At 46.7% G+C, this 14,842-nt stretch overlaps 2 protein-coding genes across 2 annotated transcripts in view; one reads left to right on the forward strand and one right to left on the reverse strand.

Moving 5' to 3' along the window:
• Positions 1-14,842, reverse strand: part of LOC119096003 (endocuticle structural glycoprotein SgAbd-4) — a gene marked incomplete in the record, with an annotated part of 132,671 nt that overhangs the window by 102,487 nt on the left and 15,342 nt on the right.
• Positions 4,068-5,644, forward strand: LOC119096001 (endocuticle structural glycoprotein ABD-4). Its single transcript, XM_037218873.1, has 3 exons — positions 4,068-4,091; positions 4,598-4,791; positions 5,091-5,644. Exons 1-3 carry the CDS (start codon positions 4,083-4,085, stop codon positions 5,488-5,490), a joined length of 603 nt encoding a protein of 200 aa, XP_037074768.1. The 5' UTR covers positions 4,068-4,082; the 3' UTR covers positions 5,491-5,644.

A 14,842-nucleotide genomic window follows, 5' to 3' on the forward strand; every position in this document is an offset into this window, starting at 1 on the left:
ATATATATATATACATATATATGCATATATATATATATATATACACACACATATATATATATATATATATATATATATATATATATATATATATATATATATATATATGTACATATATATGTGGGCTGGTGGGCATATATATATGTGGGCTATATATATATATATATATATATATATATATATATATATATATATACATATATATGCATTTAAATCTTGAGCAAAAAATTGTATCCTTCAAATACAGCCTCCTAAGCTGCATTACCATGAACCCCCGTTGAGACTGCTCGGAAGGGAGTTCACGGTGAGATGCGGTGTTATGACCGGAAACCTGTGCGGGTATTTTTTGAACACCTGCAATTTGATAGTCTCGCAGGCTTTGCAAGCGTGGAATCACGCTTATATTACAAGAGTGTAAATCGCTGCTTGAAATGGGTGTGATCACTGGTGGTCCGTGCCAGTGGCCCGTATTGATCTTAATGTAATGGGAAGTGTGCATGCGAGGTTTATACTTCTGCGATAGAGCATTGTTTGGGTATCCTTTAAGTCTACTGACTCCCAATAAAATTTGATATATTGATACTTGTCTTTTGAACAGGACAAGCTAGTGATGCTCGTAAACTGCAAGAAACACTAGCACCTATGCTGCAGGGGTATGCAAATACAACTTACTACTTCATCATGATCTTGCCAACATTTTGAGCCTATTGAAGCATTACAACATGAAATTAATCCCACATGCTTAGTATACGCTCACATGATGCAGCTTTGCAACATGTGAGTCATCAATGTCATAGTCACTGCAACTTGTGAGATGCTGGGTGCTGACAAAGGTGGAGAAACATTGCTGTTGGTTTCTTGGATGGCACTTAATAACATTTTTATCATGAGCGTTCTGTACATCAGCAGCTTTACCACTTCCTTGCATTTCGCCCATCTAATCATAACTACATGCATTTTTCATGCATCCAGAGTTGGGCAAGGTCAGCAGGTTTACGGTGTGATTTCACATGTTATATTTTCTTGTTATACATGTGTTATTACTTGTGTGAACAACATTTTTGAGTGAAGCAGCCTGATGGTTATAGCATTTCGCATGGCTGTGAAAGCAGAAGACGTGTTTGTATCTTTGTCATCCATGTTTTGTTGATTTCCAAAACAGGCTGAGGAAGTGATGTCACATAACGGTCGTGAGCTTTGCTGGAAGTGATTTGTATATTGTAGCATATATTTTGGCCAGTTGTGTCAGAGGCGGAGTTAATACAAGGATGCATGCTTGACCCATCTTTTTATGACGGTATTTGCTATGAAAGCAGTGGGGATTGCAGTACAAACACTGTATCATTGTTCAGTATCATACGACGGTAGAGCATAAAGTTATGCCACAATGACACTGTTGACGTGTGCCATTACAAAAAGTACCACATCGGTTGACTACTGTATGTCAAGCCTATGATGTAACAGCTTATAATTTATGAATGACTGATAACAACTGATTTAACAACGCCCAAGGACTTTCAACAGTGAGAATGCTGCTGCACCACACCGGCTATATCAGGTTTCACTAGTAATTGCATGCATAATCCTAAGTAAAAAAAGCTAGCTCAGCCTTACAATCTTTACCATATAAGTAGCAATGTTTTGGCAATCAATTCATAGCAATGTTACAAATTTATAAATTTTTGCATGCAACTGCACTTCCGGTTACAAAAATAAAGAAAGTAACTACTGTGCACATCACATGATATCGATGCCAGGACTACAGCACTGCAGGCAAGGATAAGCCGACAAAACATCCTCAACAGTCGTTGGCACGCTTCGGTACGAGATTCATGACAGTCTTCACAGCACATCGTGCTTTGATACCAATAACCTGCCATACAAGCTGGCGATCGCTACGTCGCGTATGTCAAACAGCCCACCAAAGCTTCTGTTACGACCAATACCAAGAAAAAAAATCCACAAACAAGCCGTTCGCTAATCCGCCGACCAACACAGCGCCCGTGACGGCAATGACTTGTTGGCGTCAGTTTTCCTGCGTTTCGAGGCATTCTTTAGGTCTGGCTGCCAGATGCTGCCAGGTATTGCCTTCGCCACAAAACCATTCCATGACGCCATCAAACAATGACGCAATGGGACACATTTTTATAAACTTTAAAATTTTGCTACTTACGGTTGTTTTTGAAGCTTAAAAGCTTACCAATAGCTACAAATAAGCTTTTCCCCGTCACATCTGATGCTTATCCCAATATCTTCAACTGTGGAACATTCCCTTTAAGACCGGCAGGTCAAGACGTATAGTGTCGGGTCAAATGTCGATCATGGAGCGGGAGGGAATGTTCATAACATATTTATTTATATTTACCTCGATCCCCACCCCAACAGAAATCAATACGTAGAGCACTGAAATTTTCGCCCTCACTACTATTCAGCGTGGTGACTTCCGTTGGGCGTCCAACGCCGGCGTGTGGGGCTGGACCGGTCAGTGGTAGCCCGTGCTGGTGGGATGACGACTGCTGACACCGCCGTGTCAGGTGATGGCGACTCCTGTCATCGTGGTGACAGTAATCGCCATCTCACCAGCACGAGCTGCCTACGGGCAAAAGAAGTCGCGTGGCGCTCCGACGATGGACACATACATTGTTAGAAGTTGGGAGTCACTGTTGGAGAGCTGTGGCGTGACTACTGGGGAGTTGGGGATTGACCGTTATATTGTGTGTACAGAACCCGAGGGTTACAGGTCAAACGTTTGTTGTGGAGCCCAGGCGAGGGCGCCGTGACCAGATGTGTCGCGCGCACCGCTTCTTTTTCTACCGCCGTGCAGACTTGCTGCGGCATGACCTTTAGGAGTTGGGACTGACTTGTGTCGCACACACCGCTTCTTTTTCTACCGCCGTGCAGACTTTAGATAAATAACATGCCTTTCTTTCACCAATCCCTTGACTTTTATCAGAACCTTCGCGAGACCGAGGTTCCTCACGACTGTACCAAAGCCAGCTTGCGGTTGCTGCCATAAACCACAGAGCTGCTATAAAGTACAATAATTTTCATCACAGCGGCTCTGGACAGTCCCGCCTAGGTCATCCATTTGGGACCCTCACATCTGCCTATACCAGGAGGAAGCACTTTTAACGAATGTTGTTCACAGTCAGTATTGTGTCGTAACACAGCGGGGCGCTCATACGGCTGAATTAAACACCAGGACACAGATTATTGGTCACTGGGCATTTTTTATTTCTTTACGGAATGCTCCACATTTTAAGATATTAAATCCAGCATCAGATATGCTAGAATAGGCTCACTTATGACTATTCGTATACTTTGAACCTTAAACGGCTGCTCTAGACAACGCAACTTCTCCACTTAGGCAATACGCGCATAAATACGTCATTGTTTGACTGCGTCATGGAACGTTTGTATCACGTTCAGGTGTTGCCAAACTAGTGCGAAATTGCCACCCGTGTACTCACTCGCATTACTTGGCGAGGCACACCACGTTGCTCCAAACCTGGGCCGGTATGCAACTGATGGCAGCACGCATGGATCCTCGCCTGTCCGAAGGACACGGTAATTAAAAAGGCGGAACATCCGATCATACCATTCTCCAGTCGGCTATAACACGATTGCCTCAATTCGGATACAAACAGATGCAACAGGGTTCACTCTGGTTCCTCCCCCCATGCTATTGCAACCGGCGTCGCATTGCGCTCAACAGCAGCACTGAATAATTCATGAGCAAGAGTGATTTCTTTCTGTCACAATTTGCGTTTCACGAACAGGCCAGCCCGTGAACCCCAGCAGGGCAGAACAGGTCGTCTTTGATGCAATGTTCCGCTGCTGGTGTGTCACCGGCCCGACCAGCTGGCCGGCACCGAGCCGCAGGAGTCCCCGCTCCCGCTCAGGAGAGGTCAGCCGCCCCTCCAATGACCTTGTACGTGCAAAAGTGTAACGCTGCGGGGATGGTGAGTGTACGTCTCGCCAAATATCAGCTGACCAGTCGGACCAGTATATAAGGCCCCCGCTGACCGGTGTAGAGCATCACTAGATCCCTGCACTCCGCAGAACACACACCCTACTCCGAGATGAAGCTGGTGAGTGTATAGGTCTTTTAACTCCCGCCAGTCGACTGCTCTCTTTTCTGAGAAAGACGATCTGGCAAGCTGACGAGGGCTTCTCTACGGTTAGCCGATATTGCTGGCTGCCAGCAACGGGTCCAGCATGGTGCCTTGGCTACAGTGGGCGGGAAGGGCGAAGCCGGCTTGCTGGTAGGTTAAAATGTCGGCGCCAATTGCGCCAAAATCAATCATACATAGGTCGAGTTTGGGCATTTTCTCCGTTTTGGAATAACCATGGCACCGTTGCGTTCCCCTCTTGGATCAACTGCTCTTGGTAGTGACCAAGCACTTCTTATGCGTCGCTTATCTAGCACACCTAAGTTTGATAAATCAGTTTATCTCATGCATGCCATCGTTCGAACCACGACGCCGACAGACCGGATCTTCCTTCTCAACCCGGAGTTTCGAATGCCAAGCTGCTGTAAAGCATGTCATTCACGGTTCAGTGATGCAAGTTCTGAAGTCCACTCCTTTTGTTTCAGTTCATCGTCGCTGCCGTCCTGGCCGTTGCTGCCGCTGACAGGCGGCCTGCTCCGCCCGCGTACTCCGCCCCTGCTCCGCCCTCGTACTCTGCCCCTGCCCAGCCCTCCTACTCTGCCCCCAAGTACGCCCCCAAGGTGATCGAGATCCTGAGCCAGGAGTTCGACCTGCGTGACGACCAGTCTTACGATTCCAGGTAAGATAAATAAGGTTTCTTCCTACCGAATATTTAGTTTTCTTTTATGTTTCGGCAATGAACTGATTTGCTGAATGATCATGTGTATGGAATGCGCGCCTTTGCATTTCCCATCGATTTTTGCAAACCGGTTTCAATTTAACACTGCTACAACTATGAATCAAATTGACAGCTCGAAAATTTTGTTTATCCCGCTGTTTGTCTTGTATAACAGACGTGCCATGTTCTGAGAACACACCGTCAAATTCTCGCCACAGAAATAATATCGCAGTTATTCGCAACGCTTCGCATTTTCACAGCTACCAGACTGCGAATGGCATTTACGCCTCCGAGTCTGGCCAGGCTGTGGCCGGATACGGAGGTGAGCAGAGCTACGCCGTTCAGGGCCAGTACAGCTACACCGGCGACGACGGTGTCAGCTACACCGTGACGTATGTGGCCGACGCCAACGGCTTCCAGCCGCAGGGTGACCACCTGCCGACCCCCGTGCCCACCGAGTACCCGACCCCGGAGGTGCCGGTGACCCAGGCCAGCTACCAGGCTGCTCCTGCTCCCAGCTACCAGGCTGCTCCTGCTCCCAGCTATCAGGCTGCCCCCGCCCCCAGCTACCAGGCTGCCCCTGCCCCCAGCTACCAGGCTGCCCCTGCCCAGAGCTATCAGCCCGCCCCCGCACCCCAGTACCAGCCCACATACCAGTAATTGTGAGTCAAATCCTTTCTGTCCATCGTTGCGATGCGACCAGTATATACCGACTACGCTTATACGTTTGTCTATTTATTGTGATGTTTGCAAGGAGTATTTTGTTTGATTGCGTCGTGTGACTGTTTCCAATATATGTGCATTTCCCAAGAACTACAATATATCTGTTGGTGATGAAGGAAGCATAACGCAGTCTTCCGGAGCGCGGTATATGAACTTCCACTGCCAGCCGGTCTATCATCCTGGAAGAGCCCGGGCGAAAGATGAAAAAGACTTCCGATTTACCGGATATGATTGATTAGAACAACGGACACTTGCGAGCCAATTGGTGGCAAAATTTCGAAAATGGGAACGGATCACGACAGACCAGACCATGTCAGAACAGACCATCTCAGCAAGACGAAATTCAAAGCTTAGTATTGGTCTGTGCTCGCTAACGATTGCAGCGTGAGCTTGTGTAAATAGGGTAAGCTTGAGCGTGAGCTTGTGTATAGCGCGAGCGTGAGCTTGTGTACGTTTCGCCGTGCGAGAAAGTTGAGCCACAAGATGTTGCCAACCATTGTGGCTTGAATCAGAAACTGCTCTGATTGGACAGGACTACATTCAGAATTGATAAGGATCAGACAGCTCTTGGTGAACAAGAGTTTGTCAGATTCTGACGTTGAAAACGAAGTACGAGGACGTATGGCAGGACACTTTGACAGCAAACCAAGACAGGACATCCAACCAACCGTCAAACTGTATTATCAAAATCAAATGACATCTACCCACAAAAAAGACGAAAAAGCTTTACGGGAAATTATCTCTCGACACGTAAAATGCATTAACGACCACAAAATAGACATTGCCATTTATTATCGTGTTAAGAAACCCTCCAACTTTCTTATAAGAAACAGCTCAGACAAACCCGACAAACTAAGACGCACCAATGCAGGGTGTCAATTCAAATGCAACATCGAAGGCTGCAAACTTCGTTCCATACACTATACTAGTGTGACCACGGCACTCTCACGACGCCTGACAACGCACTTACGTGACGGGGCACCTCTGGACCACATGCGACAAAAGGTACGCTCACATATGCGCGGCATGCGGAAGTTTTTGAGACCGCTTTGAACGAAAATCGACCAAGACTATGTGAACATAGTGAACAAGCTCACACAGTTTCAAGGTAAGCGCCAGGCGAATCATGGCTATGCAGAACTGGCTGACAATCAAAACAAGTAAAAAGGGAGTGACTAATTTATCGGCCGTGCAACTTCATACCACAGGACTTAATGTTTTAGCCAAGGGTCCAAACTTTGCGCAGACAAAATCAGCATCTAGAACATTTTACTTCAAGCAGAAACAGGACTTGGGCGTTTTGCACACGGCAAACGGTGGAGAGACTGCATCCTAAAATTGCGTGAATGCAGCATCACAACTATTACTGCAACTGCACCGGGCCACGACCGACCAGCTTTTAACAGAAGGTGCAGATAACGTACCGCGCACGTGCAAGAACCACGCAGAAGGCAACCTAAGTGTCACTGTAGATCACCGGAACTTTACCAAAGGCCTTGGGAAAAATAACACTATCGCTGAACAGAGCGATGAGTGAGGGCTTTGTAATTCTAACTTCTGTTAACAACGCTCAAGCTATACTTAACGACAGCGACAGCTATGACAAACTTAATAGGAGCCCAGGCTCTCAGATAAAGGCGACAACAAAAAGGACACTAAAGAGCTGTTAGCGGAAAACGTTCGGACAAAACTATCCAAGATCCAACACCTAGGACACAGTAGAGCGCCTATGTTCTATGGGCTGCCGAAGGGTCACAAACCTGCAGTACCCCTTAGACCCGTCAAATATGGGTGCGGTGGTTCTACAAAAGAAACTTCGTGTCTTTTAGAGAAAATACTCACCCACACTTGAGGTTCGTTCCCACTCATCTGTGGGACAACATATTTTTTTACAAATACTTCTCATCACTCGCAGGCAGAAGGGCAACCGAAGGCAGCGTTTTCTTCAGTGTAGATATTGCCAATTCATGACAGTATACCAATCAATGAGGCTGTCGCTGCTGTGAAAGCTAAGGTAGACCAACATTTTCATGAAATTAATGCTTCGGTCTATCAAGAGAGGATATCTGCCGTCTTTTACCACAGTGTCTCCAGGGTCTTTCCTCGCTCAGAGATGACTTCTACCAACGGAAATTGAGTATAGCCATGAAGAACCCATGCGCTCCTTCGGCGAAAATATTATTGGACCAATTTTAAAACGAAGACCTTGGCCGCACACCCATTAAATCAACTTTCTTAGCCAGATTCATATAAAAAGATATCACGGACGGACAGCCTGCCTTCAAACAATTTTTAGAATCCATGAACAACCAGCGTCCAAATTCAGCCTCTACGATGGTAAATACAGGGGCGGAAAGGGGGTTCCATATTACATCAGCATTTATATTCTTACGCATATTATTACATGTATTTAATATTACATATCTTACATTATTACATATACTACACTAGTGACTGCGGAAAGGGGGAACAACCGCGTGACGTCAGAAACAGAGCTCTTTATCAGGCCCACCTAATCTGGTATAATTCTGCAATGCGAATCTGCGTATCCAACATCCGCTAAGCACGACATAATTCGTATCATGTTCCATAGAGCTCTAAGCTGCCTTCCGATCCACCCACCCGTGGCAAGGTGGGTTCGAGTCGCTTTAGGGCACTCGCTATTTGCCCTTGGCAGGTATGGCCCGCGGCCGGTGGCAGCGGGCGCGCTACAAGTCAGCTGACGTCAGAGGGCAGGATGGACCGTGCAGAGCATTGCGGCACGTCAAGCTTTCGCCATTAAATGCTGCTGTTGCTTGGAATTGCGCGATCGGATGGTGGGGTCAAGCCTCACACAACAAGCTCTGCTTAGCGTGAGCGCTGATCCCAGAAATCCATCCATTCAAGGGGTTCGGACCAAAGTTATAAAAAACTCAAGTATTGAGAAAGAGAGAAAGAGCACAAACGAATTATGGACTTTGCTGTTGGGCAGGGGATACACTCCGCGACTTTTAGGTAGAATATAGGCAGGTTTAGGCAAAAGAAAAAAATCTGGAGCGCATGGGGATGGGTGGTAGCAGGCGGGAACACATCCTATCGGATGACGGATTCTTGACGCTATCTTGCATAGATGGGTACTTGCTTTGGAAAATCAAACACACCGTTAGAAAATCAAAACGGCGCGTGCGCATAGCTTGAAAAAAACCGCGATGAAGCAAAATATCTCTGGGGAAACCTTTCATCTCGAAGTCTAAATACCCGGGCAGAAAATGTCATTTCTGCAAGTCTGGGTCTCAACAGGTTTGCACAAAAAAATAACAAAACAAAAAACAAACAAACGTGGCTTACAAAACGAAGCGTTAACTCTGAAAAACATTGGAAGGACGCAGTCTTTGTCGGAGAGTCCATGTGTCCTATACATTTGAGGCGTCATGAACACCTGCGAGACACTAAAAGCAAACAAAACCCCTTTCGGTGACTTTCGGCTAAGCACGCTCGGGCTGAAATCCAGGGAGGTATAGACCTTTTGCCCCTTTTAGAGTCCAAGGTCATCTAAAGAGCACAGAACCATCCAAAGAGGGATATAAGTGAATCTATTCTACTAAAAGTCGGCGACTACATCGTAACGTCCAAGACTCATCATGGCTGATTATGCTAACTTGATACATGCTTTGGTGTGTGAAGCGTGCTAGGCTAAAATCGTTCACCTGTGTGAGTGATGCCTAACGCGTGATGCGTGATGCCTGTTGACTGGAACCGCCTGCGTACATAATTGATGCGTGATGTGTGATGCCTGTTCCCTTCAACTCGCTTCCACGTTTGAATGGTGATGCGTGATGCCCGTTAACTTGAATTTGTTTCAAAAAAGCCCTGAAAGATCGAGTAGGATCATTAGCAGGTCATTTTGGTTTCACTTCTGCTATCGTTTCGATAAAGGGACGTTGCCGAAATATCAGCGGTCATCATCTCCATTCTCCTGTTTTTCTCTCTGAGGAATAGGGCTATAACTACTCTCTTAACTATGTGAATAATGTTCCTCGCAAATGCACGCAACAATTTACATAATCCAAAAATCTGTTATGTTACTAGCAACGATTCTTGCCTGAATACATAAACAGTGTCTTATACCTTGCAGATAGTCTTCGGAAGGTACCAGTCATGCAATGGCCAGGCCAGGCGGCACACTGGCTAGGATACCGCGCTGGACCTAGCCAAGCAATTCAGAGTGTAAGGGCCAGCATAGACGCCCGCGGCTTCCGGCGCAGGCTCTGTGCAGCTGCTTTCTACGCGAGGACCCGCAAAAATTGCTTGTTTAAATTCGAAGCCGTCCAACATGGAATATGCACGCATCACCAGTGCCTACAAGCGACTGGCGGAGAGGGGTGCGCTCCGGTATCTTAGCGTTACAAACAAGTGCTTGTTTCTAAACCTCTGTCGCGAATTCGGACGTCAATCAAAGCCTGTAATTGGTCGGGGAATTGGTGTCTGCACAGCTGTAAACCTCGCGGGACCCCGGTTGCCATGGTGATTATAACCCCCCCCCCCCCGGACTGGGGAAAAACCCCATACTTAGTTGTTTGCTTTATCGGAAGTGCGCGAATACCGGCGTGAAGGGCGAAATACCGACGAAACAGGTCAATGGAACCCAACCCAGCTGTCGCTCTCCATGCCGTTCACTTTGATAGCTGAAGTGCTCATTTTCTTTTGACGGCTTATCCGACGCAGTGATGCGAGGCTGTTCATGGCCACCCTAAACAAAATTAAGAGAAGGCTTGGGATGAAATACAAGAGCGGGCGTAAGCATAGCGGATCTGCTAACGTCTGGTCATTGCTCACTGCTCGTCTGCTCAAGTGGTGACTTAGATGAGTTTAACAATGAAATTATGTCTTATGGGCGTGATCTAAGGAAATACTGTGGGAATTAATACCGTGTCAGTGATTTGTGTACTGCCAGGTGTCAAGCATCATTTTGGTTGTGTGTTAACAACATAGGATGTGATAGAATATGAAATACAATTGAATGCCACTTAAGCTAGCTTGGTAGAACGTAATTTTCAAATGAACTGAATATCATAAATCGATGGAGCTGTTCACCGAGCGCGAATAACGGCCCGTGTGACACGGGATGGAATGCTGCTGGCTCCGGACCTACCTGGCTTTGTACCCGCAGATGGGCGTCGTCCCACCCGTCAACGGTGTTACAATCCCTAAGCCACCACACCTGTCCGCGGCTGCGGACCACGCTACGGGTGTCCGTGCGTCACAGAACGTCGTTCACCCTACTTCATATTCCGGCAGAGGTCATGGCGCCGGACGACGCGGCCGTCCGGCTCACCCCACGAGGCGAGAACTCCTGGCCCTGCGGTGGGGGCCCCGCTACTGTCGCTGCTCGCCACCGAAAACCTGCAGGAGGTGATCTTCGATCCCGAAGTGGTGCTCTCTTGGTATCGGCGCCAGCAAAAGCTACCATCGATCGAACTGCCGACCAGTCTGCCCACCAACCCCTGGCTGTGTTTCGTCTGCTCGCAGATCATACTGCTGGTGGTGGCGATCTGACAGATCCAACAAGAATCCAATACCCGGCCAATGCAGAGGGGTCCAGCAAGAGCTAAGAGCCAGCTTGCACTGTGCCGCTAGATGCAGCAAGAGCAATGTCGCCATTAGCACGGCAAGAGATCCCGCGGGAATCCAGAGCCAGCCTGGAAATATAATGAGGATCCAGCAGCAACCAATATTACTGTATTACTGCATTCTGGGTAGCGATGCCATGACATCACCATGAGAGTAAGTCAAACGACATAAACGCTACAGCAGTGGGAAAGCGCTGTTGTTTGCGGGTAGATATTTCCATACACAGATTTTTTCGACCGAACACATAAAATGAAGGATTTTGAGCTGGGAAATGACATTGGTTTGCATCAGAGCCACAAAGTTATTGGTAAAATGCACTTCGAGCTTGCTCCCCACAGATATGGGGTAACCGATTCACCCATGATCTATCCCGAAGAACTCTACCCGGAAGTGCTTGGAAACAGTCCGTGTAAAAGAGTATAAAACAACATAGGGTGGGAATGCGAGACGGCGGGCCAACCGGGCTCGCAGCACCCTGGGACGCGCGTTGAGAAGCTGGGATGTACATCCTTAGGGCGGAGGGGGGGGGGGGGGAGGAGTCCGTGTGGCTGAACGGCTGGCCTGCCCTTGTGGGGGCAGTGAGCGGTGAACCCGAGGCTTAAATACAGCGCCCCATTCCAGTTCAAGATAGCAGATTATCCTGTAAAACGGGCCGATCTCTGGCAAGTTTTGCAACTTCTACCCGTCAAAAAGTCGTGGCCCGTATCTCTGCTCGGGAAGTCCTGGGAATATAAGGGGATAGTCGGGTTATTGCTTCCTGCACACCTTTTCCACGTAACCCATCCAACATTGTGAACCTGGAAGTTAACCAACGTCTAGGAATATCACAGCACAGCAACAGCGAAATTCTTGTCACCTGCCTCTTCACATTACCTTATTTTCACATTTCACTCCATGTAGGTACTGCAGGACGAATATTTATAGGGAATAACTGCCCAATAATAAATTCATTACAAGCATTACACACGATATTTATAGGTACATATTCTTTTTACAAAAAACGCGTTACATATGCACTTAGAAGCGTTGGCAACGACGAATAAGGCTCGGGTGCTGGACCTAGAAAACGTGGTTTACCAGGCTTTATATACATTTGGAATCAGATCGCAGTACTGAGGTTGTCTTAAGAGTTGACGCAGCATAGTAGCCTTTGATGCAGCATATAGTCAAAGGCAGCAACAACAAACAGGGCGTCACCCAGGAGAATTGCTAGAACCATTACGTATTCACTTCATAAGCTTATGCTACGCGCTGTGCACACGTTAACGTTGGAGAAGAAAGGTCAGAAATATTCGTTGTCAGACATCATTCCAAAAGCAAAATGTTGGCACATGGCCACCCGAGCTGATATTGAAGAAGCCAGTGACGAACAGGAGTCAGGATCAGACAATTTGAGGGTGAATTCATGGAAACCAGAACTTAGGGTGTGGTGTTTGTGACGAAATAATTGAACCTGATCACCGTGTATTGGCTGGAAAATCAGAACACCGTTTCATCATCAGAACACAGGGGCACACCGTTTGTTTGCGAAACAACCCATATGATCCAGGAACCTGGGACTATTAACAATGAAATAAGCAGCCGAAAGGGGCATCGGGGGCATCGTTTTTATGAGGATTACGTGGGAACCAGAAACTAACAGATTTGTTGCTGGTCGGCATCAGGTTGAATATTTCCTGCTCGTAGGTTCCCATTCAAAGGAAAAGTATCCCGATCCAACAAAGCAGTAGCAACTATTTCAAATATCGCGTCTGCGAGTGGTTTCGCGCTGTGATATGCAAACATCACGATAATAGTTTTGGTCTCGTGATGGTCTGACATGGGCCATCAAGTTTTCAAAATTGGATAAGAAAATAGGCACAGCGCTAGCGTAAGGTAGATACCAGGTAACGGACATAGCCGTGCTACTTTTGACCCGAACGTGTCGCGATTCCTGAGAAACCGAATACTCTGAACTTAGGTTAATTTCAAAAGAACGAGCAGCTTTGTGAACAGGAGTATCAACTTAAATTACATTGAACATGCTAGCATGTCATACAGTTACACACCAACGCTCCCGTACCGGACCCACAGTTTTGGCGTCGCTACTGCAAATCACATCTCTAATTCACCTCAGCGCTTCATTTCAGCATGCGTCAGCAAAGGTTGACTGATACCGGAAGCACAACATTTGACTCATCTCGCTATTCGTTCCCGTATTCCTGTTTCTGGAACGCTCTTATGCCACGATCCTTGCACCATATACAGATCTTGTTGATGCCACGGTGATGTCTTGCCCAGCCAATATGGCCATCAAACAATGACCAGTTCATTCAGCAGACTATCTATCTGCTAAAACCATCTGCCCTAAACAGCAACATTTAGGCTCAATTTGTGCATGCCATCACATCTCAACTTATAGCCGCTCACACACTTCACATGACCTCTTTTACACCTCAGGATAGCTGTCCCTGCAATCGCTCTCTTGCATCATCAGCAGGGTCGACGAAGGCTGTAGCCACAAGGTGCTCTTGCCGAGTCTGCGATATTTTGGTTCCAGGAACCTGGGGAATTATCTAATATGGCACTGGAGCTTTTCGAGCAGTAGTAAACTTGCGGGGAAAATAATTCCCGCAGCCAGTTTCTTAAAACAGAAATTCGTAGATTTTGGCGTAAATGGTACATTTTTGGCGTAGAATCGTAAAATCCAGTTTCTCAAAGCAAAAATGGTACTTTCAACTACAATCTACGACGGTAAAAAAATTCACAGAAATGTACAATCTACAAGACAAATATGCCCAACATCTTGCATGAGCTTCCCATAGCTATACACAAATTCGGTCACAGCGTACATTCTGATGCAGGAAGACCATACTTGCAACATAAGCACGACGCCAAAGCTGCATGTTTTCTAGCATCCCTGTCAGGTCCCTATACAGTACTACAGTACAGTACAGAGTTCCCTATTGCCCTATGCATTTCAAGAGTCAGTCGCCAAGTTAAAGTTGAAGTTGAAGCATGAGCAAAGTGAAGAATTGAAGAGCAAGATCGTGAACCCATGGTAGGAAGACCGAGGACATATAGGCCAAGGATAAACCAAGGCAGGTGGCTGAGAGCTTAAAGTTAAGTATCCTGTACGGTATTCGCAATAATGAATCAAATGATGTGAAATGATTCATTGGCATGTTGAACATACGTTACAGGGAGTTAACTTATACACTGACACTTCCTACAAATGGCTACTTGCATCGCATAGTTGCAAGACATCTATTTTCCAGGATGAGATTCAGGATATCAGCCAACATGGCTGAGACTATTCTTGGTCACATAGGACCACGACTGGCCCATCCTACTGGAAGGGTCGAGCTTTGCTCTCTCACGAACAGTTCCTTGTCATTGAAGTAAATATGTTACATGTTGACGCCGTATTATGACTCATGAGCACCAGCTTCCACCTACCTCCAAGCATTGCTGCCTGAAGTAACTATCCTTTGATGCACTTGGCGTTACGCAGTGTAGACAAAAACTGATTTCAACTTGCTTGTCTCAGTAAAAATCCCTTGCACCATCCAGCAGCTTTGCTATTGCATTGAGGTAAAGTGGGTCATATTGCTATGTCAATTACACTGCTGTCTTGATTTCCAGATTCTTTGCTACAGGAGGCTTCTATCTATGAGCGGGCTTCAAATGCTTACTGTGC

The sequence above is a fragment of the Pollicipes pollicipes genome, unplaced genomic scaffold (assembly GCF_011947565.3).
Source record: "Pollicipes pollicipes isolate AB1234 unplaced genomic scaffold, Ppol_2.1 Scaffold_4219;HRSCAF=4965_pilon_pilon_pilon, whole genome shotgun sequence".
Classification (NCBI taxonomy): domain Eukaryota; kingdom Metazoa; phylum Arthropoda; class Thecostraca; order Pollicipedomorpha; family Pollicipedidae; genus Pollicipes; species Pollicipes pollicipes.

What these genes read in the sequence shown, in the direction of transcription:
- LOC119096001 (XM_037218873.1), top strand. An exon ending in GACCAGTCTTACGATTCCAG is followed by an intron (nt 4,792 to 5,090) that starts GTAAGATAAATA and finishes GCATTTTCACAG; the next exon opens with CTACCAGACTGCGAATGGCA.